General features: G+C 33.4%; 1 protein-coding gene across 1 annotated transcript in view; it reads right to left on the reverse strand.

Moving 5' to 3' along the window:
- Window positions 1-23,174, reverse strand: part of STPG2 (sperm tail PG-rich repeat containing 2) — a 347,209-nt gene that overhangs the window by 191,177 nt on the left and 132,858 nt on the right. Inside the window, 1 exon segment of the mRNA XM_007463823.1 lies at window positions 18,135-18,237. Coding sequence (XP_007463885.1) covers window positions 18,135-18,237 — 103 coding nt within the window.

Raw genomic sequence — 23,174 nt, forward strand, 5'->3', positions numbered from 1 at the left:
ACAATTCAAAAATAAATTTAAGAAAGATCCTTATAGCTTAGCACTAAAAATTAATCAAATATAGGAGTCTTAGCTCCAGTTAAGATGGAGTAAATACTATCCCCCTTGCTCTCCTACTGAATTCATCTAAGAACCCTAGGCAGAATACATAAAACAGCTATCTAAACTGTGAACACTAAATAGGAGACATTCAGTTCCAGACAAAAATGGAGTAAGCACATGCTACCCTAATCCTGCAAATTACAACTAAAACCCTATATCAAATACAGCTCTTAGAAAACCTTGAAAAGTGGAGAAAATAAAGTGGACTCTCTAAGAACCTCAGGACTCAAAGGAAGACCTGGCAGTTAATTCCCTGTTTTTGTTTTTTTTTCCTCCTCTACATCCTAGCCTAGACACAGTGCAGCTCATACCCTGGAAATGCGAACTGACAAGGGGGGATTAAAAAAAAAAAAAACAGCCTCAAAAAAATCCTATTTTATCTAGCCAAAGAATGGGAAAGAAGAAATACCTGCAGGGCTTTTGGCTATACTCACTCTACTTCACAGAAACACCACAAAAGAATCTGCACCCCACCTCTTCCCCATAAGATGCTGTGGAGACTGTCAGGCAGAGCCCTGTGGAGCATCTATGCACTGCCCTGAAGAATGATACCTCTCCCGCTCTCTACCTGGTCCTGTAGAAACTACAGGGCAGAGCCTTGACATCCAACTCCACTCTACACTAAGCAAAAGACAAAAAGGAAGCACCTCACCTCCTCCAAGGCAGAGAGTGGCAGGAGGTGGGTAGATTACAAAAAAGAGGTAGCTGAAGAAAGGAATTGTTTAAACCTGGGCATGGAGTCCTGGGTACACCCCCAATTGGGTCATGGATGAAACTATCATGGGAACAATTGCCCAGGCTTCAAATTGGCCACTGGGTATCATACAAACAGGATGGAACAGAATACCCTACAAAGATTTTAAATACTAAATTAACATTTGAACAACAACCTAAAAACGTGGCCCAGGATGTGTGCCCTAAACCCAAATAAATTGACTGTGCTAAAATAGAATATTTAAGTAGGAACCAGAATTTCATAACATGATACTGAAAATGTCCAAACACAATCCAAAATTACTCATCATATCAAGAGATAGGAATATCTCAACTCAAATGAGAAAAGATAATCACTGGATGACAACAGCAAAACGGAACAGATGCTGGAATTACCTGACAAGCAGATACCATACAAAAGTACAAACAAGCAATTACATCATTCTTGAAACGGAAAATTAAAAACTCTTGGCAAGACTCTAGAACATACAAAAGAACTAAATGACAATTTTAGAATGGAAATACAACAAATCTTTAAAAACTCTGTGGATGAGGTAAATGAAAGAATGGAGATGACAAAAGAAAGAATCAATGAACTTAGATCAATAGAAATTATCCAAACAGAACAACAGAGAGAAAATGATTTTAAAAGAATTAACAGAGCCTCAGGGATCTGCAGGTACCAAAAGGTCTAATCTTTTTGTCAGAGCCTCTAAAGGAGAAAAGAAGGAGTGTAAGGATAATATATATATTTGAAGGAACAACGGCTAAAGTTTCCAAAATTTGACAAAAGATAAAAACCAACAGATTCAAGAACCTCGAACAAGACAAACCCATGTAAATCTAAACCTAGATAATCATAATCAAATTACTAAAAACTAAAGACAAAAAAATCTTCAAATAGATCAGAGAGAAATGATACATTACTACTGAAGGAACACCAGTTCAAATAAGAACTGATTTTTCTCATCTGAAAGCCATTCATCTGGTTTCCTTTCTGTTCCTCAAATGTATCAAGTCTTTTCCTCCTCAGGAGTCTGATACTATATGCTCCTTCTGTGTAGTTCAATCTTGCTCAGCCTCTTCTCACCATTGGATTCTTCTCATTCTTTAGATCTTAATTCAAATATCATTTCCTGTTTCTCCCAGAGAAATATTCTGGGAGTATCAACCCACCCCATATTTCTGACAGTCCTCTCTTTCACAGCATTCTATTTGTTCTCTTCCTGACTCATAACACCAACAAAAATATCACGTCATGTAACTTTTTTACTTATGGCCGTTATCCCCTCTGCACTAAATATTAGTTCCATGAGGGCAAAAATCTTCTATGCCTTGTCCAAGCACCTAGAATTATTCATGATAGACCCTTAATAAATAAATGTTGAATGCTTGAATTAATGAATGAACAAATGAACTAGTGAATAAGTGCTTGGAATTAAACTAATTAGAAAGTAAGGGAGGGTGAACATTGAGTAAAATTTAGTGTAAATCATAGGATATTCCAACTCAGTTTTCAACTTGCACTTCTCTTAACATTGTATGAGAGCTTTAAAAAACATGGACTCCACCCCACAACAATTAATTCATAATATCTAGGGGGTGGGGACTTGGCATTGGCATTTTTTAAAGCTCTCTAGCTTATTCTAAAAAGCTTTTTAAGCCAGGGCCAAGAAACACTGGCCTAACCAGTTATACAATTTGGATCTACTAGCAAATAGAGAAATCTAGCTGTAATAATGATCCAATAATACAATTCTAAAGAGGAAAGGGGCAAACTTTATGATAAAGATGAAAGCAATAATAGCTTTTAATAAATAACTCTTACCAAAACAAATTCACACTAGTATGTACCGTCTAAGAATACTGACAACACAACAGATATTTTACAATGATGTTAAAAATAAGCTTCACCCTGAAGGAAATTTGTGCAATTTAGGCTTCAAGGAAAACCCAGACAGTCATGACACAAACAGGAATAGGAAATGAAACAGAATAAATAGCTGTCCTGGGAAGCTTAAAAAAGGCATCTTTTTCTTCATCTCTCCCAATCTACTAAACTAACAAAGACTCAGCTCAAAGCTTAATTCCTTCAAAAACTTTCTCTGCCTAATTTCCTCGCTTGAGTTATATTTAGGATACTTTTGTGCTCTTTGTCTGGAATTAGAGCAAATGAAGACATTACAATAATTAATTAGATCTGGATCACTGAAATGAAAAATACTAATTAGAAATCCAAGTGCAGCTATCAGATAGGCAACTGGACATATATCTGAGGTCAAGTGAGAGGATGGACTGTACACATAAAAGATCTACTGTGTCCGTGAACTACAGAACAACTTCTACTCCTTGATGGCGTAATGACGAGAGTATAGTTTTGAACTCTCAATTAAGATTTTAGTGCATGATAATAAGTAATTCTAAGTATTTAATATTCCCAAAGGTCATTAATTGTGGGCCATACACCTACACATTATGGATTAAATAATAAAAATCCTCATTCAATATGAGGGCATCATCTTGTTTTTAAATGTAACAAATATCAGACAGAATCAATGGATTACAAATTTTAAAGCTTCTTGTACATATTTACATAAAATCCAAATTTTTCTATACAATCTTATGCTAAATTTGAAATTTAAGTGTGAATATTTTAAATGTAATAAGCAAATTTAAATGAGCAAGTTGAAGACAAATTTTAAAATTTACAATAATTTTTTTTTAGGTTGCTTCCTGATTTTGAGTTTTTAATCAAAAATAACATAAAATTATAATTGCAAATCTAGAGAATGTTCAAGCTCAAATCAAAACTGTACTTTTAGGGGGCTCACCATCACTCTAAAAAAAAAGAATTAGCACATCGAACTAACCTAAAGAAAGTATAGAGAGGATAAGTCACCAGGAAAATAAAACACTAGATCAGGAAGGGATTTTGGAAATAGAAGAACAAATTGAGAAAATCTGAACACATATTCAACACTGGCAAACAATTAATGACTTTCCCATTTCGCTTCATTTTTATCTCACCTGGGTAAGAAAAATTCAAAACATAGTGTTGGAAAATTAAAATAGTATACATGGAATTTTATATAAATACAATAAATTTAAGATTTAAAAAGTATATTCATAGGGGGTAGGGGAGGAACGGATTGGGAATTTTTGATTAGCAGATGCAAACTCTTATAAATAGAAAGGGTAAAAAACAAGGTCCTACTTTGTAGCACAGGAAACTATATTCAATATCTTGTTATAAACCATAATGGAAAGGAATATGAAAAATAATATACATATATGTATAAATGAATCACTTTGCTGTACAGCAGAAATTAACACATTATACATCAACTATACTTCAGTAGGGGTACCTTCAAGATGGCAGAGGAATAAGACGTGGAGATCACCTTCCTCCCCCAAAATAAATCAAATCTACATCTACATGTGGAACAGCTCCTACAGAACACCTACTAAACACTTCTGAGGCAGAAGACCTCAGACTTCCCAAAAGATGCCCTCAGGTGACCAACATGCAGAGGCGGGACCAAATCCAAAGCTGAACCCCAGGAGCTGTGCAAACAAAGAAGAGAAAGGGAAATCTCTCCCAGCAGCCTCAGGAGCAACACAACGAATCGTCTCAAGACTGAGGCGGTGGACTTCGGGAGCAACTGTAGACTTGGGGTTTGCTTTCTGCATCTAATTTGTTTCTGGTTTTATGTTTATCATAGTTTAGTATTTAGAGCTTATTATCAATGGTAGATTTCTTTAATGATATGGTTGCTCTCTTCCTTTATTTATTTTATATATATATAATTTTTTTTCCTTTTTCACCTCTTGTGACTGTGTATGTGTATGCTTCTTCTTGTGATTTTGTCTGTATAGCTTTGCTTTTGCCATTTCTCCTATGGTTCTGCCTGGGTTTTTTTGTTTCTTTGTTTGTAGCATATTTTTAGTGCTTCGTAACACAGGTGGATTTGTTTTTTGGTTTGGTTGCTCTCTCCTTTCTTTTTCATTACTTAAAAAAATTTTTTTTATTACTTTAAAAAATTTTTATTTTTAATAATTTTTTTCTATTTTAAAAACTTTATTTTATTTTATTCTTTTTCTTTCTTTTCCTTTCTTTCTGTCTTTCTGTTTTTCTTTCTCTCTTCCTTTCTTTCCCTTCCTTCCTTCCTTCCTCCCTCCCTCCCTTCCTCCAGTCCTTTCCTTTTCTCCTGACCGTGTGGCTGACAGATATGTATAACTGATTCACTTTGTTATACAGCAGAAACTAACACATCACTGTAAAGCAAATATACTCCAATAAAGATGTTAAAAGAAATAAAAAATAAATTTAAAAAATTAAGTAAATAAAAATCATACATTAAAGTTGAAAAAAAACCCCTGTACTTCAGTAAAATAATTTTTTAAAAAAGTATATTCCTATTCATGTAAAGATATATCATACAAGCTATATTGATACAGAGATTAGAAATTCTCTAACCTCAAATAGCCTTGGACCTCAGAAATTGTAGGCACAAAAACACTAAAAGTAAACTAGGTGAAAGTTATAATGTAAAAGACACACCCATTCTCTAAACTTTTATGTAGACAATATCAAGTGTTTCTTTTAGACTATATATCAGTTTGACAAGGATTCCATCTCTTTTTTTGGCTAATATTTCAAAATTATATATATCTATTCTTTTGAGATAGGTACTGCTCACATGAAAAAAGAGCAGCCCCTGATTTATATTCTTTCTTTTTGTTGTCATTTTGTTTTTAATTTTTAATTTTTTTAAATTAATTTTTAAAGCAATTTTAAAATTGATTTATATTCTTTCTTAAATGTAAAAGTATATGCTGAGAACCTACTGTGTACCTAGCATGATATCAAACCCTGAAGGGCAACAATGAAAATATAATCTCCACCTTTAAGAAAGAAATAATCTGTATAAATCAAGACATGCATATATAAAGATGATAAAAAGCAACCTCATAGCAATGTTCTTAAATAAATGTGCAACAGAGTGATCCAAAGTGAAATTTAGATTTTTAAAAGGTATTCTTGAGTAATGTTGTTTATAAGAGGCTTATTAGAAGACTGAGGAAAAAATACTAAACTCCTATTTTATGCCCATATTTTCTGTCAAAAAGTAACTTTCCTAATGAAAATTAAAGTTCATATATTGGTTAATAAATAGATTTCAAAAACTTAAAAATAATTGTCAGAGAGAATCAGGATGTTCCAAATAAAGTTAAATCTGCCCCTCCTAATGTGTTGTCCCTCATGGTATTAAAGAGAGCCAGCAGATGAAATAGTGTGCATTGTTAAGAATATTTTAATGCATTAGGGAAAGCTCTACAGATATCACAAAGTGGTGATGGGTCATTCTTTTCACATATACAAGCAAAACATTGCTGATTCATAAAGAAAACATTCAAATTGTTAATAGACTGAAACAAATGAGTATATTCTATTTCATAAAGAAAACATTTATATTGTTAATAGACTGAGACAATTGAGTATATTCTATTTCCATGATGGAAGCCAGCTTGAAATCAATAACAAATAGGGAAAAAAAGCTAACTTCATGGCAGTTAAACAGTAATCTTCTAAGTAGGTCAAAGAAGAAAAAATGTGAATTAAAGAATGTTTTAAACTAAATGAAAATAAAAAACAACATAAAATGTTGGAAATAAAATGTGGAATACAGCTAAAGTAGTGTATGAAGGAAATTTATTGCCTTAAAAATACATATAATCAAAAAGAAGAGAAGCTGAAAATCACTGATTTAGCTTCCATTTCAAGATACTAAAAAACAAACAAACAAACTTAAGGGAAGCACAAAGAAACTATAATCAATGAAATAGAAAATAAATACATAATAGAGAAAATCAACAAAGTCAAAGGTTTTCTTTAAAATTATAAATATTGATAAACTCCTAGTAAGACAGATTACAGAGCAAAGGAAGAAAGGAAGGAAGGAAGGAAAGGAAAATATAAATTACCAATATCAGGGGGTAAGGAAAGGGCATCACTATAAATCTTATAAACAAAAAAAAAGGAAATATTACAATCAACTTTAAGAAAATATATTTGACATTATGGAAGAAATGGATATATTTTTTAAAGTTGAATAAAAGGAGGAAAAATAAGAAATATAAAATGTAAATGGTCCAATATGTATTGTGTTTAAAAATGAAGGTTTAATTATTATTTAAGTATGCCACAGCCAACAGATCAGTAGATGATTGCCACTGAAAAGAGAGTTTGTTATACTCACATGTCCCAGGAGGAGGAAGCATGCCATGCCATATGGGGCCACACAGGGAAACATCAGGTTGGTCAGGAGGCATGTTCAAAGAAGTGAGGGGAAAAGATGGGTGAGAGCCTTTACTGTGTTTTCCACAGGAAGGAACAGGTGAGGCAGAGTAAGCAGGCTTAGGATTGGCTAGTTTGAATAATTTCAGCAGGCTCTGGGTCATAAGGATGTGTTTTAGTTGTCTGGTACCTGGCCCTGGGGTGTTTAGAGCAGAAGAGTAGTGGCTCCAAGTATGAGAGTCCCAGAGAAGAGGTTGTTGGTAGTGTGAGCTCTGGATTAGCTACTCTGCACAGAAAAGACATGTTTGCAAAACCGTCATTTGCTATTTCTATTAATTGCCTAACGCTGGAAGGGGCAGTCTTCCCAGGGTCAACGAGGCCCAGATGCCAAAGCATCAGAAACACGTGATTAGTAGATAAGGGAATTGAATCTTTTCTTAAAAACCTTCTCACAAATAAAATAACGGGTCCAGAAAGTTTTAACTGTGAATTCTTACAAACATTTAAGAATGAATAACTTGACCTTGCAAAAAATAAATAAACTCTTCAAGAGAATTGGGGGAAAAAGAACACTTACTCTTCTTTTAAGAACCCAGCATAACCTTGACTCCAAAACCTTAAAAAACTCACTGCAAGAAAGGACCTCATTTGTCCTCCTGCCAATATTTCTTTTGCCAACACTGCCCTCCTTGGAATTACAGAATGGCTTATTTACTCTTAGCGTATTCTAAACAACATTATTTCTGTCAAGGAACTCATTTCAGCAAAAGAAATGTAGTAACGGGCTTTTGCTCATAGAATTCACCATGTGTAACATACCCTCACCACTTAAAAGCAGCTGACTTAAAAGTACAAATAGAAGGGCCTGCCGCAAACTCAATTATGATGCCAATTGAGAGACAAGACCTTGAAAGGACAGCATATATGATGCAGAATATGCAATATACATTAATTACCTCTTCTCATTGTTTCACCTGATAACACACTCACAAAATTTTTGCCTCTTATCTCCATAACTTTGAGCTCGACTCATTTACAAGCCTTGATTCCCAAGGGAGGAATGCTTCCACTTAGAGACATGACTCTGGCTCTACAGAGTTGAAAGTTAAGATTGTCAACTAGCATCTGGGGCTACCTGTGCCACTGAAACAAGTTAGAGATTACTCCACTGACTGGGGTGATTTGTCACAATTAACAAGTAAAATCTGAGTTGCTGCTATACAGGGAGGGCAGGAAGAACTCAGAGTGTTCTCTGGGATTCCTCTTAATACTTCTATCTCCAATATTAAGAACTGATGGAAAGTTACATCAATGAAAAAAAAGAAAAGGAAGGATCACTGAGGATTCGCAGCCTTAAAAAATGAAGGTTTGGTCATCTACCAGACAACAACCCTGAACAGCTGCAGGCCAAAAGAACATGGAGAGGGTGATAGAAGGAAGAAGTCAGAAATATCACCTACAGCATTGGACCAGCTAAGAATGAGGATTGTGACAGCCATTCATATAAATTTCCGTGTGTGTGTGTATACGTATGCATTAACAATTATACTTTCACTTTCCCTCTTTGCCTTCACCTTTTTATTTTCTAAAAGTTTTATTGAAATTAACAGTGTATGATTTGCCATTTAGGTAACAATTAACATCTGTAACTTAACAATATATAACAGTATTTAGATAACAAAATATTAGAGGGACTACGACTAAATTTGCCCAGAGATGAAGACAATCACTGTTGGAAACTTGTATCTCCTCATTTTGCACACTGAGAAAATTTTGTTATACAAAAGACAGTTGTACTGTTTTAGGCAGAAACACAGAGTGGTTTGGAATATTACATGTAAGTCCAAATATGAGTAGAAAGATGAACCTGGATGCTAAGTAGTCAAAGTGATGAAATGTACCAGATTTTAATCTGCTGTCCCAGGTCCAAATCTGGAAATCTGCAAACCCTGTTTGTGCTTTGTCAGAAGGCTCCCTGTTGGGCTTGGCCAACAGAAGATGCTAGAGGGTCTTTACAAAGGTATTTACAAATCCCTTCCAGAGGAAGGGATTTCTTCCACTGGATCTGCTTCTTCACTCCAGAAGCAGCAGTTCCTTCCCATAGTAGCAAATGAATCTAGCTGCAAGTTTTCCGACATGTTTCTGCTTTAGTTTTTTCTTCTGTTACTCTGTACCCTTTCAAACTATACAACATGAGTACTTCTTCCCATTCCCTATCTTCTTTATACTTCTCCACATATCTCTGTCCTTTTTCCTTTCTCCTCTTTTACTATTTTTCTCTCAATGTCATTTTAACTTACATGAAAATGTTAGAGTTTTCCATATTTGTTCCCTGAATACTGGTGATGATGATACTAATATAATGATACTTAGTAGTTACATTTTAAATTTATGTGGTAGAAAAATGCCTTTTCTCTTAGACGTTTGTAATAATAGAATGGAACTGTTGTTTGCCCCTAGAAATGCCAACAGAAAGACTATTAGTACATATTTTTGTATATAATGATGATCAGTTAACTGAAAAGTTTAATATTCTGAATTGGTCAAAAGATGACTATGAAAGCCATGTCAGTGAGATCAGATTTCTGTAAATAAATACAGCATTGCAGGCTATAGCTTTCTTCATCAGTGGAGATAATTTTGAAAGAAAGATGAATTCTCAAACATTTAAATATACTGAAACAAGGTTTATAACTCATGAATATGTGCATCCTAAGTAAGACAGACACTTGAAGTCAATTTCTAAATGTCATGTTTCATTAGTCATGGATTTATTATATAGAGGTTTCAATGGTATTAATGCCATCACTACACCATGTGTAGGATTGAATATATAGTCATGCTGGTATCAAGGACTTAAATGATGGAGTTAAGGTCTTGACTAGTCATCTCCATACCACTTTTAACATGTTTTCTGTCTTTCAATTCTCACATAAGCTATAAAACAATGACTGGTTGATATAAAATGTAGGAATCAGATTGCGATGAATGCCTCAAATAGCTTGTCTCAGAGGTTATGTAGAATATGAGTCATTTTGCTGTTGATCACTTTAAACGAACATGGTATCTTCAAAGTTAGGACAAATTTCATCCTCAAAACACAGTAAAGTGAAAAATTTTTTATCAAAGAGTAAAGATAAAATCATTTCTTCATCCACCTGCCATGGAGGGGACACGGGTTCGAGCCCTGGTCCAGGAAGATCCCACATGATGTTGAGCAACTAAGCCCCTGCACCACAACTACTGAGCCTGCACTCTAGAGCCCACGAGCCAGAACTACTGAGTCCATGAGCCACAACTACTGAAGCCCGTGCACCTAGAGCCCGTGCTCCACAACAAGAGAAGCCACTGTAATGAGAGGTCTGTGTACCGCAACGAAGAGTAGCCTCTGCTCGCCGCAAATAAAAAGAAAGCCCGCGCACAGCAACAAAGACACAACGCAGCCAAAAATTAATTAATTAATTAATTTTTAAAAAATAATTTCTTCATGAAGTTATTATTTACTTCTGATATTTATGTAGGGCAATTAAAAATAACTAATATAAAATTGCAGAACTGCATCCTTCTCACAATCTGTGTAAGTAGTGACAGGCAATTGTACACAATCAAAAAGCAGGCTACTAGAATCTGGTTTCTCATAGTGTATTTTGCTTAGCAGTTGCCTTCACTGTTCTTTCTGTGCTTTGATGAAGATGGCATCCAGCAGCACTTGTTCTTGCTGTTTGCATATCAAAGCCATTTTCGGAACTAATGAAGTTAGACAATTAAGTGAAAAATTTATAGACTTTAAAATGGAAGAACAGGAAATATGTAAGTGCACTGTGACCGACTAACTCTTCAGTGTGTCAGAAACCATTTGCCTAAAATCCCTTACTTGCAGTAAGAAAATTCACTTTAATGTTCTCTGCTCCACCAGTGGTTAGGTGAATGATAAGATACCAACAAGCCAACTAACAGCCAATAAAATAAACATTTAAAACTATGTAAAAATCTAAGAAATTTTCATAGCTGTTCCAGTGAGATACTGTAAGGAAAGAAAGACTGAAGGTAACACAATATAGATTTTAGTCCGAATAATTTTGACTCTTATGGATTTCAGCTGAAATCCATTTCTAATATACATATTTTTTACTATCTCCAGGATCCCAAAGGTCTGTGCCCCAGGCCCAGGGGACCTTTCTTTTGAGCTCCTGAGACACTAGCACCAGCTGAGCTGTGCTCCTCTTCAGAAACTTGAATCACATTAACAAAAGGTCTCTCCAAGCTTTCAAGTTTTAATAATTCCAATCTATTCCCTTTGTTTCCCAGGCCGAAGGATGGTGGCATTGCTTGTTACTACTTGCATGATACCTTAGTGTTCCCTCTTTGCCTTTTTGAGTTCTCCAATATCCACAGTTCCTTGTATTACTTTATTTCAAAATAACTAGTGTGGTTCTGTCTCCTGACTAGACCCTGACTGATAATAGGCCTTCTTTGCCTAAATATACCATTATAACTTTTCCGTCTCAGCAGCTACCCAGTATGAGGAAAGAAGGTACCCTCCCAGGCTTTCAGGGATGAAGTGGAATTCATACTTCAGTAATTCTGGGATTTCTTAACCTGAGTCTCCATGTATTCCACCACTACTACCCAATCCCCAGTCTTACCAGAGTTCACCCACAATGTGGGAGAGCATGAACCTGGCCTCACACTCAAATCTCAAATTCCTTGCTTTGCTACCTTTCTCTATCCTTTTCTAGTCTTCCAATCTAGGAAGGGCTTTCTCATTCACTGTAGCAGGAAAATTCCCTTATCCTGCAATTTCCCTATTCTCTTTCTTACAGTAATATTCTTATAGTTCTGCCATCACCATGAAAAGAACATACTCCAGCTACCCCACCGGTCCCAAGAGCCACCCCAGTCAAATGACATCATGAATCATAGCTTCCCCAGCAAACCTGCAGCCTGAAGTAAGCTTCTCTAGCAGACCTGCAACCTTGTCAGTAATAAATGCTTTTTATCATATGCTACTAAGATTTTGAGTTTGTTTATTATCCATAAATAGCTACTTTATATAAAAGTTGGACCTCTTAGCCAAACTCTAGTTCTGGAATATTTAAAGGAAAGTGAAAATTACACAACACTTTCCATTATTTTCAAAGCTCCATTATAAAGCCATGGCCCCCACAACTACTGCCTCTGAAAAGAATTTCAAGAAATGTTTCCAAAGTAAAAAACGGAACATTTATTCTTTCTGCTTCTTTGCATTCCAGACATAGCAATACCATGCAAAACAGAGGGTGCCTCTGGTTGAGGAAGGTGAATGTCACTTACAAAGAAGTGTAAAAAGTAAAAGACATTACCATATTTTAATAGAGGCTCCTTATTCATATTATGAAATATTGAAAAGAGAGCATAGGCTTTGAAGTGGGATTTACTTAGCTCTGAGCCATAACCCTGCCATTCACAATTTTTACAGCTAACTTACTTACAGCTTACTGTGGGTAACACAATGAAATAAGTGTAGCAAGCAATAATATACTTAGTTCTTACTATGACCCTATCAGATTATGCCTACTTAATTTATTATCACTATTTAATATTTGAGGAAAAAGATTTAGAGACTAGAAAAGCATTTCTCTGATGCCAAAGCTTTTGCTTTTAAACTTTATTCAGGGATGATATTCAAAATATTTAACAAATCAAATGAATATAAACTAATAGATAAATAAATATATAAATCAAAATTTATTTTTAAAATTCCCTTCATTCTCAACTCTAAGTATTATAAAACTATATATCAAGTGATAAAATTTGTAGTGCAACTGTTCAGCAAATAATTCTAATATATTTCAAGTCATTTGTTAATTTTTATAAAATATTAGTATAATTTTTTGTTATATTTTTTGAGACCAATTGTCACTAATCAAATGAGGCCCCTTTCTGAGCCATGCCTCAATATAAGAAAGTACATCAAATTCTTCCAGTGATTTTTCCACTAAATAGTCATAAGTTAATTTTTGGTCTGAATAACTAGAGGAAAGTTATTAACTTCATTACTGTTTCATGATGCTGAATCCTCATCAGTTTCTGTTAAACAGAAATTGCATTTCAAAAAAAAAAAGTTCTATCCCTTATAATAATGTCTGAGATCTTTACAGTCATATCTCTTTTGTTTTAAATCACAAAAATCATTTACTATATTGTCATATTTATTTTATTGTCATATTTATTTTAGTTAAGCCTAATTCTTCAGCCCAAAGGGGAGTAACACAGAAAGACTCTTAAATGAGTGGATTCTATTGATGGACTGCCTCGGTGTGAATTCTGACTGCCATTTAAAGACTTTAAACTCAGTTTCCACATTTTTAAAGATGGCCATTATTATAGTACTCAGGTGAGTTAATATACATTTGAAATGGTCCTTGGCATAGAACAAGCACATTATAAGCATTAGCTCTTTTTTTATTAATAAAATTAATTTTATTAATATCTGTAACCATTAAATGAAGGTGAAATGTAACAGGATCTCAGGGGTGATTCCCCTAACACACATTCAACACCAAAAAGTTCAACACTAACAATCTTCCTTAAAGTCCTTTGGTGTGTAAGAAGGGGAGATTTATTTGCATTTCACTCCTAACCTGCCTAGGTTGCCCTCTGGAGTCTTAACTGTATTAAGAATCTTTTTGAGACTAATCACTGTGAGAGAGTCTTAGGCTCTCTTTCATTCTCTGGAGGTCTCTGAGGCTATACAAATTAAAACTCAAGGTCACCTAGTTTGGCAAATGTCCTCAGGGTGAGAGTTGGCTTCAGTGCTCTACTTGCGACTCTGGGCCCCTCCTTAACTTAGCCTGTGTACTCCTCTCTTTCTAAATCTTGGAAGCATTTGTGAATATGTTTTGTTTCTATTTTACCTAGAATTTTGGTTGTTTGCAGAGAATGAGTCAGTACAGGCACCAGTATGTCATAATGCCATTCCAAATGCATGCTCCTCATAAACTCAGGAGTATTATTTTTACTTTTATTTTAAAATAATATCTTCACATCATGAATAGAAATCAAATCATATACAAGTGTCTAAAATAAATGGTAAAATTGTCCTCCTTGACCTGTCCCTGGTTCCAGTCCCAGAAATAATTTATTTTAATAGTAATTGAGTTTTTTCAGTTTGAGGTGTGTGGGGTTTTTTTTGTATTTACCATTACAAATTTAATATAAGGACTTACATTGTAATTTGCCAATTTTTGACAATATCTGTTAACTCCACACTATGAAATAAGAGATCTGCCATATTTCACTGCCTCCTACCTTTCACCTCTTGATTTTATTAATGATATTAAGATTTCTAATATTTATATTGTACTATAATTAAATCTTCTGCAATGTTGTATAGATTGATTTCAAATCAACAATATTAAAACAGCATTTAGAATATCATGATTATTCCCCACTGAACCAACTAGTGCAGCCAAACACATAGAGAAGTAAATAAAATTCTGTGGTCATAAAACCCCTGGCTCTTGAAGAATGTCCCAAGCATGAACTAAAAATGCCTTCTTTATTAATTTGTTTCCACTTTTCTCTACTTCATCCAGAAATGCTGAGTTTCTATTCTCTATGTTTATATGTTTATGTCACCTTTTTCTTATTTCCTTTTTTTTCTTTTTTTTTTGCTACAGCATCTTCACACATGGGGTTGTGAAGGTACTAAACTTTCCAAGCTCTTGCATGTCAGAAAATTATTTTCTTGATTCATTTAATTGAAATTTGGGGTAGAGGCAGAATTCTTTATCCAAAATTATTTCCTCTTAGAAATTTTAGAAAATATTATCCTACCATTTCCTAGTTCTGAAACGTCTCTAATGCTGCTGAGAAAGTGTTGATATCAGTATGTTTCTCATCCCATTGTAGGTGACCCAGTTACTTTTCTCTGTGGAAGCTTCAAGGGTATTTTCTTTATTTCTAGTCTTCTGAAAATGCAAAAGAATGTGAGAATACATATCTTTGAAAATTCATCCTCTATGGTATTTTGTTGAGCTCTTCTAATTGAAGACATGTGATTTTTTTGTTCAAGATAACTTACTGTTTTTTACATCAAATACTCCAAACTACCATCCTAGCATTCTGCTCCTGGAATGCCTAATAATCAGATGTTTGGCTTGTGTCTAGCCTCCATTAATATTTTCAATCTCTTTGTCTTTTTATATTCAACTAATGCTTATATCATAGTTTAAAAAAAAGTTATTTCATTGTGACCTTGTAAAAAGAAGGGAGATGTATATATATGCTCTGTCTTTCACATGAAACCAGAAGTCTGCATTTTTTAATATCTTTATGTAAAACTTTTATGTAACATGTTGAAAATTAAACTATATGCCCTCCTTCAAGATTGCAGCATATCCATATATATAAAATGTAAATATATAGGAGGTAAATTTTCTAATATTTTTATTTGATGTGAAAATTATAAAATTAATTCCATTATTTTAAAAGTTTGAGATCAATAATTTGAATTTTTCACTAGATACATACCATACACCCACATGTTTGAAGGGTATTCTTATTTATGGAAGGGATTCAAAAACCAAAGAATTCTATGTGACTAAACTATTTCGCTTCTTGGGTAAGCTGAGTACCAACCAATCCTTTTAAATGCAAGTGTTTCTTGAGGGGAAAAAAGGACAATGCTATCAAAAAATCTACAAACAAATGCTGGAGAGGGTATGGAGAAAAGGGAACCCTCCTACACTTTTGGTGGGAATGTAAACTGGTACAGCCACTATGGAGAACAGTATGGAGGTTCCTTAAACAACTAAACATAGAGCTACCATATGATCCAGGAATTACACTACTGGGCCATAATCCAAAAAGATACATGCACCCCAATGTTTACTGCAGCTCTATTCACAATAGCCAAGACATGGAAGCAAACTAAATGTCCATCAACAGAGGAATGGATAAAGAAGATGTGGTACATATATACAATGGAATATTACTCAGCCAATAAAAGAGTGAAATAATGCCATTTGCAGCAACATGGATGGACCCAGAGATTATCATACTAAGTGAAGTCAGACAGAGAAAGACAAATATCATATGATATTGCTTATATGTGGAATCTAAAAAAAGGCTACAAATGAACTTATCTACAAAGCAGAAATAGAGTTACAGATGTAAAAAATAAACTTATGGTTACCAGAGGGTATGTGGGGCGGGAGGGACAAATGGAAGATTGGGATTGACACATATACACTACTATATATAAAATAGATAACTAATAAGAACCTACTGTGTAGCACAGGGAACTCTACTCAATACTCTGTAATGGCCTATACGGCCACTCTAAAAAGGAGTGGATATACCTATATGTATAACAGACTCACTTTGCTGTACACCTGAAACTAACACAACATTGTAAATCAACTATACCCCAATAAAAATTATAATAAATAAATAAATAATAAAAAGGAATTTCCAGATGCAGTGAGAGATAAAGATAAAAGAGGAAAATTTAAGTTAGGTAAAAACAATTGGTATGCAACTCATCTTCCTTTAGAACAGATCTCTATCATCTTTTTTCACTACAAACATAAAGTGTAACTTATACATGTGCATTCCTATGGGTACCTTCGAAATTTGCATTGTTTTTTCCTAGTAGCTACTATATTACAAGAGAAATAACTACAAATCCATTCTAAATATTCCTAAGCTAAAAAGCGTTATATTAGTAATAAATTACTTATGACATATATCACCATGGATCCAAAGGTGTGTATAACAATGATTCACTTGAGAAACACAACATAACCCTAAAATTCCTCAAGATTAATAATCTACTAAAACAACACATTTATTTAACAATTATGAGAATCTCTTAAATGTCAAGACACTGCTAGATGATTCTAAACTGTCTTTTGAACTTATAGTTACAAAAAGTCTCATAGAACCTGATGCTAATTTTGACTCCATCTCTCAGATTCAGTCAATTAATGTCTCAGAAAAAAAATAAGTCCCTTCCTTAATGACTCTCATCAAATTAATCTAATTCCTATGATTTCCTAGACATTCACAGCTGTATTAACTTAACTAGCACTGCATTTGTACTTCATTTACATGAGTTCTTCCTAATCCTGTACCATTTACTTCACCATTGAAAACACTGTAAATGAACTCTTGGCATTGTGTACCTAATAGAATTTTAGTTCAGCAATTCTGCTTCTCCGTTGACTGGCAACATTTTACGACCTGGTTAATGATCCTGTTTTGGTCATTTGTCACTAACAATATCTTATAATAATAGTCCAATTCCTATAAAAATTTATTTTAACAATACCTGTACACATAAGTCTAACCTTTTATCTTTAAATTTCACTTTGATCTTTTAATAAGTTTAATCTGAATGAAATAGTTAAGTATACAGTTTTAAATTTCACATGCTTTACTTATTTCAATTTATTCAATATTAGTTATTTATAAAAAATGGAAATTGAGGTAGCAAAATTCTTATCAACACAACTTAAAATACAGATTAACAGGGATAAAAAATGTCACTGAAAAGTCTTAAGTCTCAAGATAGATTCAAACTGAAAAGGGAAAATATTCGTACTTATGAGGAAACTGAGTTGAACCTAAAGTAAACAAACCTTCCACTTCATACACAACACAAGTTGAGTTTGTCTATATGGCCTAATGAATGCTCTCTGACCCTTAAGGAGACGTTCCACATAATATTTTTCTCACAGAGAAATGCTAGACTTCTGCTTAGCTTCAAGAATTTCATTGGCCTCTCTCACCTTCTGAGATGGCCCACACACTGTATATGGAGTGTGTTTCTACCTGAATAAACTTTCTTTCACTTAAAAAAAAAAAAAAAAGAATTTCATTGAACTTTAAAAATATGGAAGTAGCATACTAGCTGAAGATATTACAGCAGGCTACCAGGTACCTCTCTCAGGTCCTAATATAAGGCTTATGTTATTCAGTCTCCTCCATGATTCCTAGATTACAAATACATTTGGTCATAGAAAAGCCTTCTTACCATATCTGATACTTTAGTAGTTCTTTCTGTTCTTGACGAGAAAGCAGCATATCAGTTAGTCAAGTTAGGTAGTTCATCAGAAATTCCACGGGCCTGTGAATTCAAAAAAAAATTTTTGAAAAAAGAAGTATATCACTTATTTTATTTTTATCAATACAAAGGTCATGATTAATAAATTTGCAATAAGCTCATTAATATGGCTCTGTCACTAAATAGAGATATACATATATTTATTTTTAAAAACTTTTAAATGGAATACAGTAAAAGATGTTAAATCAATGAGATATTAAAATAGGAAAAGGGTTGATTACATGAACCTCTACAAAAGTAAGATGGATCTGCATACATTATTTAAACATATTAGGGGCAAGTTATTAGCTATACTCTAATGTCAAATTCAGAAACAATTCTTGTCCTGATTCATAACTAGCAGGTTGTAATATCAAAAATATATAAGATATTTGGTCAATTATACAGTACTATTTTTTAATAACTATTAATACATGAAATAGAAATATATTAACAATAACTATTTAAATTGATTATGTGGCAATCCTGGATTAATAAATTTTCTAAGCAAAATGATCCACACTCACTTAAACATCATAATTCCTTACATGCAGTGAAGATGCAAATTAATAGGCTAGAGGAAGCTGATAATCTAAAAATTTAATTAGCAATTAGTTAATCCTTGTGATATTATACTCCTTCTGATTTATTATACAATTTAGCCATTTGTATTCATTTAATAATTTAAGCCATATAACCAGCAGTAACATTCTTTGTATATACAAAATGGATGAGGATTTATTTTCCCATTTTTATACACTTTACTGTTTCTATTTCAGAATTTGATATTCATATTTAATACTTCAGGATTTAACACCTAGAAGAATAGCTAGGTATTTCTTTGTTCTTTTTTTTCAGGAACATTGATCTACTAAAAAATTCATCTCTCACATACTGTATCTTTGAAACTATATGCTTCACTACCCTAAATGATGAAGTTGGTACTTCTCTTTTCCTCATGTTTTATTGCTACATAGCCACTCAAAAGAAAATAGGTAGATTCTATCACTTTCACAAACAGAAAAATCACGGTTTCACATCATGTAGAAATGTGAAATCCTTCAAATATAGAGCACCTGAGCCATCATTATTACTTCATGTGATTTTTAAATTTATTGAAGCTGAAAAATAATTTACTTGCATAATAATTTTATTATTATCATGTATATGGTATTAGAAATTATGAAATAAGTTCAAAAGTGTTTTGCAATTTTTACTGTTTAGTAGTAGAAATTAACAAGCTCAAGAAATGACTTTGGCTTTAGAGGGAATGAGTAGTTTGCATAAGACCACATTTTAACCAAATAAATCCATATAAAATACAACAAAATAAAATCCAGATTTTTTCTTTGTTATTAATATGATTTGTTATAAATCCAGATAAAATACAACAAAATTCTATTTTTAAAGTCTTCATAGGGCTATGAATGCTTCCAACTCTATGAACTGCCAGTACAGACAAGGGGGGCTAAGATTCTGAAGAGGATAGAACCTCTGAAAGTTTAGCGATCAATCTGCAGATGCTTTTTTCCTGGGACATTTGCTGATAAACAGGCAACAGAGAAAGAATCTGGGTTTAGACCTGGCAGAAGGTTGCCATTAAGGAGCTGGAAAATAAGCTTGTTGTGGTCTTGTTGGGCCACATAACAAAATTGCAGATTTGAGGAGCCTCAAAATACATGGTCTGTTTCCCTATCAAGATGTTTGCAAAGAGATGAGGAGCAAGGTGACACTAAAACTCTAAGTTAAAACTCTGAGACACAGAGTCATTAAAGATTACAGTTCAGAACCCGGGGGTAGGGATGGTTAAACATGTCAGGCTCACAGTTGAAATCCCCAGAGAACAATACTTTATAAAAATGAACAAAAAAGAGGTAAACTAAGCCCTAGAAAAACTGTAATAGCCACAGCCATGATTAAATTAAGGTGATCTCCTTTGACTTCTACCTGCTTTGCAGAAAAAAATATGAAATCTCTCTAGCAGAAGATAATACTATTAAAGTCTCTGTATTATATACAATATCTAGCACTCTATTAAAAATTATGGGACATGCCAAAAGACAGACATGCATGATCAAATATCAAGAGAAAAAAATCACAGAAAATAACAACAGACCCATAGGTGATCCAGATACTGGAGCTGGCAGACAGAATTTTAAAATAACTATGATTAATTTGTTCAAGAAAACATAGGGCGAGCAGGCTGCTCAGATCTACAATGCTGTGAAAGAAACTAGGTTTATTCTATCTTGTTTCTTTCCTACTCCCTCTCCCTCATGATGTCCTCATCAACATGGTCAGCTTTGACACTATGGCCATATAAATCATTGCTCTAGCCTGTAAGAAGGGCAAAAGAAAAAGTGAAGGGAAATCAACTTTATTTTTAAAATAGTGTGAGCAGAATGTTGCACACATCACTTCTACTCATCTTTGAATAGCCAAAAGTTAGTCAAATTGCCACATGCAGCTTCAAAGACTTTTGGGAAATGTAACCTCTGGCTGGGAGTTTATGCCCACTAAAACTGTGAGTGAATTGTTGGTTTTATATTACTCAAAAAATATAAATGAGAAGAAAAATTAACAGTTTTTTTCCTTTATTTGTTGCAACTGAAATAGTTTTCAAGAAAGAATTGATCAGGACAGTTATATGACTGAGATTTTTAACAAGATAAGCAAAAGTATTTTGATTGTGAAACACATAATGAAATATGGGAATGTAAATTTACAACAACTATTTTAAACGGCGGGATGAATAAGCATGTCCCAACATTGGGAGGAAGAACCAAATATTAATATAGTAATTTTTTTGTCATATATTTAAATGTTAAACTGACCACGTGTTCTTGCAACAAATACAAACTGATAGTGATTTTTCCCTTTCCACATACCACTGATTAATGTTGGCAATATTTTGTTTAGGATTTTGTATCTATGTTTGTAAAAGAGATGGAACAGGATTTTTTTCCATTTATTCAAGTATATTCGTCAGATTTGGGAATTAGAATTTTGCTAGCATCATAAACTGAGTTGGGAAATATACCTGCTCAAATATTCAAAGGAAATATTCAAACAATTCCTTTAAGATTCAAAAATTCTTCCTTAATTGGTTGGTAGAATTCTTAAAGCAAGTCATCTAATCCTAGATTTTCTATGTGAGAAGTCTAACTATAGATATTGTACAATTAGTTTTTTCTATTTTTCTGTTCTATTACATCAAATGTTCAAAATAAATGTCATACATTTATATTATTTTGTGTTGATAATATCTGTATGACATGTAATGTTGACCCTTTTTTTATTCTTGATATTAGAAGTCTGTGCCTTCTTTCATTGTTTCTTGATCAGTTATGCCAAGGAGTTATAAAATATACTAGAAATTTCCAAGAACCACCTTTTAGCTTTGTTGATTTTCTATATTTTATATTGTTTTCTCTTACTAATTTTTGCTCATGTATAACTTATGTCCTACTCTCTCTGCAGAGAAATATATAATCAATTTTTAACTTAAAAAAAAAAAAAGAAAACATAGGGGGAAAATTTTTGAAAAAAAAATGCTTTAAATCATGGAGACTTCCTCCTGAGAAGTGAAATCATAAGAAATAATGAAATAGCCACTCTAGAACTGAAAAACAGAATATCTGAAATTAAGAAATCAATAGAATGATTTAACAGCAATTGAAACAGTTGAAAAAAATTTTTTGTGAATTGAAAGATAGCTCTGTAGAAAATACCTAACTGAAGCACAAAGAGAAAAAGGAGGCATAATACAGAGGGCTTATAAGACATGCTGGGGGTATGGGGCATAGGTGTAACATACTTATTTATTAGTGCCCCAGAAAGACAAGCAGGAAAGAATGTAACAGAAGAAATATATGAACATATAATAGTCAAGAATTATTTAAAATTGATGAAAGACATCAATCCAGAGATTCAAAGGCTCTGCAAACCTCAAGCAAGTAAACATACCATATCACCCAGCAATCCTACTCCTGGGCATATACCCAGAGAAAACCGTAATTTGAAAATATACATGCACCCCAATGTTCACTGCAGCACAATTTACAATAGCCAGGACATGGAAGCAACCTAAATGTCCATCAACAGAGGAATGGATAAAGAAGTTGTGGTACATATATACAATGGAATATTACTCAGCCATAAAAAGGAACAAAACTGTGCCATTTGCAAGGACATGGATGCACCTAGAGACTGTCATATGGAGTGAAGTCAGTCAGAAAGAGAAAAATAAATATTGTATAATATCACTTATGTGGAATCTAGAAAAATGGTACACATGAACTTATTTGCAAAGCAGAAATAGAGACATAGACATAGAGAACAAACATATGGACACCAAGCAGGGAAAGGGCGGGGTGGGGTGAATTAGGAGATTGGGATTGACATATATACACTACTATGTATAAAATAGATAACTGAGAACATACTGTATAGCACAGGGAACTCTATTCAATGCTCTATGATGACCTAAATGGGAAGGAAATCGAAAAAAGAGGGGATATATGTATACGTATAGCTGATTCACTTTGCTGTAAAGCAGAAACTAACACAACATTGTAAAGCAATGTTGAATGAAAATTAATAAAAAAAGAAAACCACACTCGACACATAAAATACAAATACCAAATAATAATAATTGCTTTCAAAAGAGAAACAATAAGTACGACAACTTACTTCTCAATAGAAATCACATAAGGCCTAAAGCAATGGAGTAACATGTTTAAAGTGCTGAAAGAAAATAACTACCAACATCAAAATCTTTGTCCCCAAAATAAAAAATGACATAGGGAGTTTTTCAGGCAGAGGAAAAATGATTCCATATGGAAATGCAGAAAGAAATGAAGCACAACAGAAAGGTTAAATATGTGAAGAAATACTGACTATACAAAACAATAATAAAGAGTTTAAATATAAGGAAACTTAAAATATATGACAATAATTAAACAAAAATAG

This window comes from Lipotes vexillifer, unplaced genomic scaffold (genome assembly GCF_000442215.2).
Source record: "Lipotes vexillifer unplaced genomic scaffold, Lipotes_vexillifer_v1.1 scaffold49, whole genome shotgun sequence".
NCBI classification, from domain to species: Eukaryota; Metazoa; Chordata; class Mammalia; order Artiodactyla; family Lipotidae; genus Lipotes; species Lipotes vexillifer.